Source organism: Falco rusticolus, chromosome 12, assembly GCF_015220075.1.
Source record: "Falco rusticolus isolate bFalRus1 chromosome 12, bFalRus1.pri, whole genome shotgun sequence".
Classification (NCBI taxonomy): domain Eukaryota; kingdom Metazoa; phylum Chordata; class Aves; order Falconiformes; family Falconidae; genus Falco; species Falco rusticolus.
The window spans coordinates 32,551,062-32,562,508 of NC_051198.1; the positions used below are offsets into that span (position 1 = coordinate 32,551,062).

The 11,447-nt window shown below is 51.1% G+C and overlaps 2 protein-coding genes across 3 annotated transcripts in view; both read right to left on the reverse strand.

Annotated features, from left to right (window-relative positions):
• Positions 1–7,785, reverse strand: part of DTD1 (D-aminoacyl-tRNA deacylase 1) — a 29,139-nt gene extending 21,354 nt beyond the window's left edge. Inside the window, exons 1-3 of one of the 2 annotated variants that reach the window (XM_037405598.1) lie at positions 7,652–7,784; positions 4,445–4,535; positions 2,057–2,292 (exon numbers count right to left, since the gene is read on the reverse strand). In XM_037405598.1, coding sequence (XP_037261495.1) covers positions 2,057–2,292; positions 4,445–4,535; positions 7,652–7,694 — 370 coding nt within the window. In that variant the 5' untranslated portion in view covers positions 7,695–7,784. Of the gene's footprint in view, positions 1–2,056; positions 2,293–4,444; positions 4,536–7,651 lie in introns of both variants that reach the window. The other variant, XM_037405599.1, reaches the window with a different exon arrangement.
• A 1,337-nt stretch (positions 7,786–9,122) lies between these two features.
• Positions 9,123–10,967, reverse strand: SMIM26 (small integral membrane protein 26). Its single transcript, XM_037405405.1, has 2 exons — positions 10,775–10,967; positions 9,123–9,809 (listed from the first exon to the last, which is right to left on the reverse strand). Exons 1-2 carry the CDS (start codon positions 10,893–10,895, stop codon positions 9,625–9,627), a joined length of 306 nt encoding a protein of 101 aa, XP_037261302.1. The 5' UTR covers positions 10,896–10,967; the 3' UTR covers positions 9,123–9,624.
• Between the last annotated feature and the right edge of the window lie 480 nt (positions 10,968–11,447).

Here is an 11,447-nt window from a genome sequence, read left to right on the forward strand (position 1 = left end):
GAAACCGTAAACTCTGCTGAGGCAACCACAGGACTTAAATCTACTATGGATGAAACCACCAAGCTTCAGAAACTTCGTACACAAATAAAGATAAACTTCACACAAAAATAAAGATAAAAAAGCAAGCAAACAAAAAAATGTTGCAGCACAAGCAAGCTACCAGGCTGCAACAAGGGCTTACCATCGGTCAGATCCTACTGTCCATGCTGTTTCTCCTTCCTCCAGAGGCCAAACCACACTGCTCCTCCTCTGTACAGCCACCTCTCCCACAATCCTTTCAGCTGTTTAACCACTACAGCTGCACATCGTCCATGTCAATCAACCCACTGCCTTCGAGGCAAGGCCAGAGCTGCACATTATCAATGCTAATCAACCCCCTGCCTTCATTCCTCTACAAAAAAACACTGACAAAGCAATGGCACGACATAAACTTCAATCATAAGAGTCTAACAGACTAAAAAAAAGCAAAATTACAAGTCAACAGGTGGTTTCAGGGCTGCCAGTAGTTTCAAATGCATGTGTTACCTGACACAATAGCACAGGCAGTCACTTGTGGGCTTCTTAGTTTTCAGCATGAAAAAAAAAATGGAGAAGTGAAAGGCTTTTTTGCAAGAAGCACTGGCAAACACATGCCAAAATATGGGCACTTAACAACAGTGACTATTCATTTCAAGTGTGTAACTGCTATTCACTTAAAAGAGAAGTTCAAGAAGCTGCTGTCAAAATATAAACTGATTGAAAGTATTTCAGAACCAGAGCATTTTCCAAAGTCCAAGGATAAAGATGCAGGTATACAGAGATACATCATTTTTTCCACACCTCATTTAAGTGAAAGAAGAAAGTCCATACTTGCTTTTAGTTTACCAGGACATAAGGGTCCAACTCAATCATATCTTACCAGCGCAAATCTTTCTCCCGGTGACTTCCCGGAAAGTTCTCTTACCAGTTTCAGAGGCACTGGAATGGGTCCTAACTTAGTGATAACTCAACGAAGACAAAGATTCGAAAAGCACATACTCTGAATTCATTAGAACAGAAGTTTTCTATGTTATGGACTGAAAGGGATGCAGGGAAGGAGTATCAGAAATGCATTCCTTATCATCAACAAATGCTGATTGCAAGAAAATACCAAGCTACTAGAAAGCTGACGCAAGATGGGTATTTTATATGTGCATTTCACTGTGCCTCTTTGGAAAGCACCTGGGATAATTACCTTCATCTACAGTCAAGATGGAGATTAGCCTCTAAATCTTTCCCCGGCTATCAGCTTTCTGTCTTTCTCTCCTCTTTTTTTTCCTCATAAGGAAAGTAAGGCTGACCGTTGTCTACTAGTAGTCCCCATTTAAAAAAAAAAAGTATTTTCTAGACACTTGTCTTCTGGGGAAGTGTATCAGAAATTCAAGTCTGAATATGAAAATGGCCAGAAAGCAAACAGAAGGTATTAAGGGTGGGTAGAGCACAAACACACAGGGAAGCCAGGCATCTTCTAACTAAGAGAAAACTGTTGCATCCATAGCAGAGTTGAGAAAAGATAGTCTAAATCAAATGCTGTTCTCGGGTAGCACATTACACCTCCCATTGTCATCACTACTACTTAACAGAATGTGAAACTAAAATGACAGCTGGAACTACACTGTCCATCCCGCACTGGCGATGCCTTCAGGCCTGACTAATCACATATGTCCCGGAAAAAATACTCCTCCTGGGTTAATCTAACTACACAGCACAAAACGTCCAGCCTTTGCGGGAGCCTGACCCCAGAGCCCACTCTCATGGCTGCAGGCTCTCTGGGTTACACTGTCAGTCATTGCTCACGTTGTACGGCCAGTAACAACACAAGAACAACTATGTGTCATACTATTCCAGAGGATTGCCTAGAGGAAAACTGGAGTGATCATCCTAACAGGCTGCTCCCCTCACCTACTGCCACGTAAACACAGCCCCTTTGCAACACAGACAGAAAATCGCAGAATAAAGAAAATAACAATCAGGGAAAAGCACATACAAACAGCGTCAACTGATCACATCAAGGACCTTACCAGCCTTTTGCCCTTACCTTTAATAAGCTCTGGTTTGTAGGCTTTTCTTAGCTGCTCTAGGAAGTTGTTATAAAAACACTCTGCCTGCTCTGTGGGCATTGCCATGTGGTAGTCAGGCTTGTTTCCTTTCAGGATGCACTGGAGAGTAAATTGGCTCACACACAACACTTCATACTGTTTATCCATCACGCTTTTGGACCAGTGCTTCCCACTTTCATCTTCAAATACTCGCAAGTTCAAGATCTTTCGAACCCTAGGAGGAGAAAAAGATAATTCCTAAATTGTCCCGTGCAGGATGACAGGTACAAGTTAAAGCCTACCACCCAGGATGAGACAAAAGGGAAGACAGATGCATATTCATTATGCTTCCACCGAAGATGATATCCCTTTGTCCCTTCCTTCCTAAACCATGGGAATCTCATCACATTAGGCAGAGCCATAACCAAGAATGCCCTTAGACACATACATAACATTGTCGGAACAATAATTAACATTATTTTATAGAGCATGAGATCAGGACAGAATAACTGCAAGTTACAGGGTGATATAAAGATGGCACAGGAAGTAAGTGAGCTTACTCTTTACTATCTGCTTTTATCTGTCACAACATCATTTAACATGTGAATAGCTTTTGGAATTTTAATCCTCCCACCACACTGGGAAATCACACTCAATATGAGACGAGATCATCCTAAACTATGGTTGTTTCCAAACACGACTCACATGAACTCCTCCAGCTTTGTCACCTCCTAGCACTCTTCCCAAACCAGGCTCTACAAGGCAGACAAGGACAGCACTTTCTTATCAGGGTATGAGGAGGAAAGCAGGGAACAGTGCGAAACTGCAGGTGGCAGCAAACTGACCACTGGGACTTGTATGGATTTGTACTAGGGCACATTTTTGGAGGCAGGGGACAGAACTGACTCGCTTGAATACTCAGAGAACAAGGGGACTTTCACAAATGGATCTGAAAAGCAGCTGGCAGACTTGCAATACAATCTATCGTTGGACTTGGATTGATAACAAGACTGCATGCATGCCACTCCCATCTTTGGTTTCTTTCAGCTTCTCCACATCTGCAGCATCTATAAACAAGGGAGCGTTATCAAGTGCAAAGCATTTCAACGGCAGTCATCAGCCAGACATTTTACGCTGCACCAGAGGTGAGGCAGTTAGCATAAAATAAAGCTGAGACCTCCTTATGGTCTAGCTTCAGGGCTTTGCCGTCACTAAGGCACAGTCACAAAAACAATCCTTGCCAATTTGTGTGTGTTAACAACAAATGGAATTAACTCCTGAACAAAGTGGATGATTAAAAGCCTTGGAAGGCCCCAGTGCACGAGCTTAAATCATTGTCACTGCTGCGTTTTCATGATAAAGATGATTGTTGTTTCATTTACAGGATTATAAAGTTTCCTTTAATAGGACTTGAAGAGCCTGGTTAAGCTGATTTCTTTCATTCCTTTTTTTCAGGTGCTGGCTTCCTGCCTTTCCTGTCAGTCATCCAAACAACCTGGTGTTGAGAGCACCGTCACTACAGATCACCCACTTGCAATATTCAGACGCATCTTTCACATTCACCCAGGCAGGAACCAGAAACAAGAATAGAACAAATGTTACACACCGAGGCAGCAGAAAGTAAGGCAAGCCAGCAGAGCATGTCACAACAGAAACACTTTCAGCTTTGCTGCAATTCTCTACACCTTTCACATGTTTATGTCAGATCTTCAGTGACCTTTAGTTCACATCCCCCCTCTCTGCTTTCTCTTCCACATTTGCTAAGGGTTGTTTTCACGCTCGCTCACATTCTTCTCTCTTCAATGCTTGAGCCTTTCCTCTTCTTGACATCAGTTAGCTCTATTACCTGTTTTTTCTTTGCCTTCTTAAGAACTGAGGACAGCCATAGAACAATGTACCATCTGAAGAAGACAGAAGCCGCCCCTGGGAGAACTCTCTCTTGCATGTTTTTGCCAGCTGAATCACAATGTTTTGCGGGCACGGAGCAGATGGCCAGCGCCAGTCTCTTCCAGGCTGCCAAAACTGACTCACTTTTACAGAAAAGTAACCAATGAGACTATCCAGCCTTTTGAAAGAGCAAAACTTCTCATATGCAAATAAGAGCTTGAGGTTTCTGATACATCCCACCCTTGAAGGATGGACTCCATCTGGGTAAATCCATATAGTAAAAAGAACAGACATTTTAAAAAGGGAGATCAGAAAAACCCAACATGTTGATTCTCATAAAAGGAAAACTCTAACTTAACAAGGTTTCAAGGTAAAATCTGAAGAGGAACTAACAGGCAAGCCTGAGTTTCCCAACAGGAGCACCACATTTGTTTAGTTACTGGACAGGTATCAGTGTCAGAAACACACAAATACAAGGTAAAAGGAAATGTGCGACTTACATGTGCTCCAGCTCTCTTTGCGTATCTTCCAAAGAAATGCCCAGCAGCACACAGAGGCCTCGTCCTATTGAACTTATTTGTTCACCACCCACTGGGAAAGGGGGGGGGAAAAGAAAAGTGAGGCTAAATGCACTGTCTCGCTTTATGACACAGGTAAGTACTGATTTCAGCTGGCAACCGTACAAACCACCGAAGAAAACAACATTCTAAACCCTTCTTCTCTGCCTTAAGTTTATTAGAGAGCAAAGATCTTGCAGAAGCCCTCTTTCAAAAGCCTTCCCAATGTTGTGACATATTTGTGAGGGACTAAATCAAGATGCTTACTCCAGCATTTAAAGGCACTGTATGAAGATTTTTTACTACACTTGGATCAGCAGTGCTAACAAAAGAAGTGGCAGAACTCTCTGCAATCCTTGCAAAAATGATCCACCTGGTTGATATCAATAACTGCACTCAATTTCTCCACGCCACCACTCCCTACATACTTTGCATTAGTTGTGAAAATGTGATCTCCACTCAATACAGTGCTCATGGATTTTTTTGAAACAAGACTTGTAACAACCTGCAAATTCTACCCTACTAGTTGGGAACACAACCTCTAATGAATTCACAATAAAACACAAGCCATCACAGATCCAATGTGTTTCTTTAATAAATGTTTTAAATTATCTTAATTTAAATTATCTTAATATGGTTGGGCCTGAGATGGCTGTAGTAAGATTTAAATGAGGTCTTAAAACTGAGATAAGCACCAGCAACCTAGCTGTTAAAACTATATCCAGGCTCCTACAACTGAGAAAAAAAAGCCCCAAAGCAGCTGTAAAATGCAAGGGGAGTTGCTGAATGCTTGTGTCTGTGCACCAGTGGCCAGATCTGGACCATTCCCAACGGGCAGAAGCAAACTGGGGGGAAAACTCCTCCCAAAAGCTCCTCCTTACCATCCGATCTGGGTATGAGCCCTCCAGAAATCTATCCTCCTGCTCAGCACAGTACGCTCTCCCTCACGGAGGGACATCTCAAACTCTTTGACAGGCAGAAACAACAGTTTAAATTCTATCCAGAAAGGGGGCAACATCAGCCACAACGCTGACGGGGTCTGACCACCACTGTACCCACAGCTGTGCACAGGAGTTGTGCTCCTTATTCATTCACAGGCATGCTCTTCCACATGCTGCCCGACCGCCCCCGCGAAGCAGAAGCTGCTAACGCAGAGGCTGTCCTGCCACCCAGCACCCTGCCCGGCCACCCAGCACCCTGCCCGGCCCTGCAGCAGGCACACCTACTGCCTCACGGGCAAACTCCTTGCGGCCTTCAGCACCTCGAACTCAGAAGGTCCAAGCGACGGAACAGCAGGGACACACCATCGGGACACACCATTCCTACCAGCACCTAAGCAAGCACCAGGGCTGTCACCGGCTTTGCTGATCCACACAAGCAATGCAAAAAGGGGAGTCAGGCTGCACTGCCAACGCACATGCAATGCAAGGAGGCAGCTGCGGCCGTAGTGCTGATGCATGCAAGCCACAGGAGAAGGCAACTGGGACGGCACTGCCACCACACACAAGCAACACATGGAGCCACCTCTGATTATCGTGCTGACACAGGCAAGCCACGGGAGAAGGTGATCACAACTCAATACGCACAAGCAATGCAAAGAGGCAACTGTGACCACAGTGCCAGTACGTGCCAGCCATGCAAGGCGGCAGCTGGGATGGCTCCGTTGACACACGCGAGCAATGTACAACAGTAATCAGGACAGCTCTGTCAACACAAGCAAGTAATACAAGGGGATTACGTGATTATAGTGCACACACATGCAGGCCGTGCAAGAAGGCAACTCTCCTTTTGTAGAGACCACACATGCAAACCATGGGCAAAGGCGGCTGGGACGGCACTGCCACCACACGTAAGCAACACGAGATGACTGCAACTGTAGTGCCAACACATGCAAGCAATGCAAGGAGGCGACTGCAACTGCACTGTCAACACACAAGAGCAACTCAAGGAAGCAACTGTGATTATAGTGCCAACAGACACAAACCATATCCATATCCCTGGCAACTGGGATGGCACCGCTGACACAGAGAAGAAATGCAAGAAGGCAGCTCTCATTATAGTGCCCAACGCATGCAAGACATAGGAGAAGGTGATTGCAACTGCATTGCCAACACATGCAAGCAATGCAGCAGTGATCAGGGCACATGCAACCAATGCAAGCAGTGATCAGGGCACATGCATCCAACGCAGCAGTGATCAGGGCACATGCAACCAACGCAGCAGTGATCAGGGCACATGCAACCAACGCAGCAGTGATGAGAGCGCATGCAACGCAGCAGTGATCAGGGCACATGCAACCAACGCAGCAGTGATCAGAGCACATGCAACACGGCAGTGATCAGAGCACATGCAACCAACGCAGCAGTGATCAGAGCACATGCAACACGGCAGTGATCAGGGCGCATGCAACCAACGCAGCAGTGATCAGAGCACATGCAACACGGCAGTGATCAGGGTATATGCAACCAACGCAGCAGTGATCAGAGCGCATGCAACACGGCAGTGATCAGGGCGCATGCAACCAACGCAGCAGTGATCAGAGCACATGCAACACGGCAGTGATCAGGGCATATGCAACCAACGCAGCAGTGATCAGAGCGCATGCAACACGGCAGTGATCAGGGCGCATGCAACCAACGCAGCAGTGATCAGAGCACATGCAACCAATGCAGCAGTGATCACAGCAGATGCAACGCAGCAGTAATCAGGGCACACGCAACCAGCGCGGCAGCGGCAGGACCAGCCCCGCCAGCTGCCCGGAGCGCACAGCCGCCACCCGCGCGGCCCGCCACCCGCGCGGCCCGCCACCCGCGCAGCGCACAGCCGCCACCCGCGCAGGCCCTGCGCAAGGCCGCCGCAGAGCGGGGGGCGGGCAGGGGCAGCGGTGCCCCCACAGGCCGGCAGCGAGAGGCGCGGAGCCGGCCCAGCCAAAGCCCCGCAGGGGTCGGGGGGGGTGCGGGGTGACACGGGGACCGCCCGCGCGTGCCAGCCGCGAGGGAAGCGCGGGGGCGGCGCTGCCCACACACACACACACACGGGCAACGCGCTGCGGGGCCGGCGCCGAGGGGCCGCCGGAGGCCGCGGCCGGGCGAGGCGAGGCGGGGAGGGGAGGCCCGGCGGCGGTGGCCCTGCCGGCGGCGGCACACTGACCTGTGACACTGGCCTGGGCCACCCGCTGGACGATGGCCTTCATGGTGGCGCGGCCGCGCAGCGCAGGCCCGGCGCGGGTGCCGGGGGAAGGCGGTGGCGCTAGGCAACGGCGGCAGCTTCCCGCCGGGCGCCGCCGCTCGCAGCGCCCCCTGGCGGCCCGGAGGTGCCGCAGCCTCCCCGCCCGAGCCGCGACAGCGCCCGCGGGGGCGTATAGCGCAGTATGGGCGCGTGCCTGTGCCCGCCTGGGCCACCCCTACGGAAGCCTCTATAGAAAGCGGAGGTGTGCGTGGAGGCAGGTGAGGTGTCCGCAAATGTTTTGCGTGCGGAGGGGCTGCCTCCCGCTGAGGGGAGTTGGCGCCTGTAGGCTCTTAGGGGTGCGGTGCCCCAGAATGCACATAAGGGCAGCAGCGTCCTCTATAGGAATGGCTATAGGGCCGGGGGGGGGGGGGGGTGTGCCTGCTGCGATGGAGAGACGGGACACAGCTTGATGCAAGCAAACGTCGATTTACTGTACAGAAGCACGAGTTTATATATACTTTCAGAAGCTGCGCGTTTTAAACAGATTGGATCTTGAAGCTAAGCCTTGCATACCAGGCAATCCCCGACTGGTGGTTAACTACCAGCAATTAACAGCAAGGTGTTACCTCTCCTTGGCCCGTCCCCCCCACTCCCCTATGCTCTCTCAGCATGACTCATCATGTTGATTGTTGTGTCTGTTCACGCTCCTTGTCCTCCCAGGGTTAGTGACCTACAAGCTCCAGCACATTCCGCTCAGCTAACTGGTTGCCACGCATGGTCCTAATTTCCAGCCCGCTCCTGCAGGTGCCCAATGACATTAAAGTCTGGGAGAAGCCTTCTGGAAAGGGAGGCTGTAAGAATCAGAGGAGCCTATATAGAAAGGTGAGTCTATAGGTGCACAGGCTGGAGCTCACAGCGTACAAGCTCCCATCAAAGCGGGTGTGTGGGCAGAGGGGCTGGCGCAGCTGTGTGCCCAGCAAGGTGGTGGCTGCACAGAAACAGGGGCCAGAGCGGAGCAGGGCATGTCCTAGAAAAGGTTATAGGGAAGCCCCTACAGAAAGGAAGGTCTGCTTGTACACAATCCCCGGTCAGCTTCCCCATGCCTATAGGGACTGGGGGAAGTCCCCACTAGAAATTAGGGGCTGGGGGCTGCCTTCTAGAAGTGGAAGTGGTGGCTGCAGGGAGCCCCTACAGCAATGAGGGTCAGCAGTGAGAGAAGCTGGGGGAAACACCTATAGAAAACAGTGGCCAGCAGCTTGCTGTGAAAGGAGGACCATAAGAACTAGGGAAAACCCTACAGAATGGAAGTTAGTTACAGCCACAGCAGCTGGGGAGCAGTACCCTACAAGTGGAGGTAGCATGTTTAAGGACTGGGGAAACCCCTATAGAAACGAGGGCCTGGAGCAAAAACCTTGGCAAGTTTTAGCTTATAGTAGTATTTCTGCACTTGTGATTCATGTCTTGTAAGCTTTTATTTGAAGGACAATGAACAACTCTGAAACCCAAAAGATCAAACTACGTTCCCTCCCATTTACTAATCCTTCTTAAAGTATCAATTTCAGAGCTGATCAGTTGAGGAGCCATCCCAGATACATCCTGGATCACCTAGGCACATCCTGCACATCAGCTGCAAAATCAACTTCACAAAAAAGCCACAACAGCCACCTGGTCAGACCGTTGCACACAGGACACCAGGCAGGGTGCAGATCATTAACATCTCACAACACACCTAGTTGTATCCAGTTCGTGTTTAGTAATTTGAATACACACGCAAAGAACAGCAGCGATCCAAGCAGAACAAGAGGGTTTGCAACTTCTGCCAAGTTGTGTCAGAGATGGAGCTGTCCTTTCAGCAATGCAAGAGAAGATTTTCCACTGGCAGCCTGGTGCCACGCGCCGGGATGACCGTCTCGGAGAGGCCAGCTCCTGCACAAAGTTCTGAGTTTCTGGACCGCTCAATTTTCAGAAGGAGGGCTGTCATCAGGATCAAAGAACGATTTCACACGCCTGAGCAGTCGAGTAATAGGCGGCTGAACATCCCTGTACGTTATTACAGTTGTCACTTGAAATCCAAAAGGTGTTTCTTTAGTGAACACCTCCTTCCTGGGTCCTTGGTTTGCCTGAGGGTCTTGTTCATTCTCTAAAGAATTAGAAAAAAAGAGCATAGCAGTAAAAATATTTTGATCACTAAAGAGCAGCCACATAGGCATTCAGTCGTCATTTTGCTGCTTCTCAAATTCTGAGAATAGATAGCAAAGATCTGGTGACTGTGTAGACAGAAAAAGGGATCTACTAGGATAAGTTAGGTTGCTGGGCTAGTATCAATACTACAGCAGCAATTAACAACCTTAGTAAGCAGCAGGGGGCTGAGGATGAGCAGGAGGACAGGGAGAGCCTGTGGAACAGAACAGACCGTTCCAGTTGGAAGGGACCTACAACAACCATCCAGACCAACTGCCTGAGCACTTCAAAGCGGGTCAAGAGTTACAGCGCATTATCAAGGGCATTGCCCGAATGCCTCTTAAATACTGACAGGCTTGGGGCGCTGACCACCCCTCCTGGAAGCCTGTGCCAGCGCCTGACTCAGTACAGAAGTGCATCCTAACACCCAGTCTGCACCTCCCCGGCGCAGCTCTGAACCATTCCCACTATGCAAATGAAAGCAATGAACTGGAAAGGGTCCAGGTGCTGTTCCTGTCACCAGAGATGAAGCACAGGCTTCTCCTATCAACACGGCATCTTCCCTCCTCAGGGTGAGCCCCCCCGGGATGGCAGAAGCCCCCCCCGGTGCCCTGCCAGCTCACCTGTCCCAGGCGGCGCCCTCGCACCCGGCACCCACACAGCTCCCGGAGCCCCGAGGGGCGGCCGGGCTGCCCGGGCACTTCAGCGGGGGCGGGACCCGGCGCTGCCGCCCTCGGCGAGGGGACAGCCGGGCCGGACGGCGCCCTAGCCCCGCCCCTCCCAGCCGAGCCCCGCCCCTCCCAGCCAAGTTCCTTCCCTCCGCCAAGCCCCGCCCCCGGGCCAGGCCCTCCCTTCGGCCGCGCCACACCCCCCCGAGGTGACCTCAAGCGCCATCCTCGGCCTCAGGGCCGCGCCAGCCCGTACCGGACGCGCCGCCGGTCTCTGCGCCGCTGTTGCGGCTGTAGTGGATCATGGCGCCCACCATGGTCCAGCCGCCCACCGAGTACAGCAGCGCCGCCCGCGCGTTCCACAGGGCCGCCCGCATCGCTCCCCAGCAAGGGCCGCGCTCACTGCCCGGGCCCTGCCGCCAACAGGACGGCACGGGAAGAGCGCCCTGCGCGCATGCGCGCCGCCGCCACGCCGGGAGCGCCGGGAAGATGGCGGCGGGAAGATGGCGGCGGGTGATGCCGGGAAGCTGTGCTCCTGGAAACCAAGGCGCCCGCCCGCGGCCGAGAACCGAGCTTGGGCAGGCGCGCTTGGCGGCTGAGGCGGTGTGAGGCGAGCCAGCTGGGCCATGGGCGCTCACCGCGACAGCGGCTTACCGGGCCGCAGCTGCATCGCCGCGCTGCCTGCCTGTTCCCAGGCCTGTTGGTGCTGTGCTAGGAGAGCTGCGAGGGGCTGATGTTCAGGCCCTGCAGTGACCCAGAGGCAGCGCTTCAGCATGCCACGGCCATTCTCAAAGCACTGGTGGTACCGGTCACCCCTTCCCTGTATCTGTGCAGAATGTTTTGACCATCTCCCTTACTTGTTCTGCACCACCTTAAAATTATTTTCAAAAGCATGTGCATACTCCAGCATTATGTTTTCAAAAATTGGA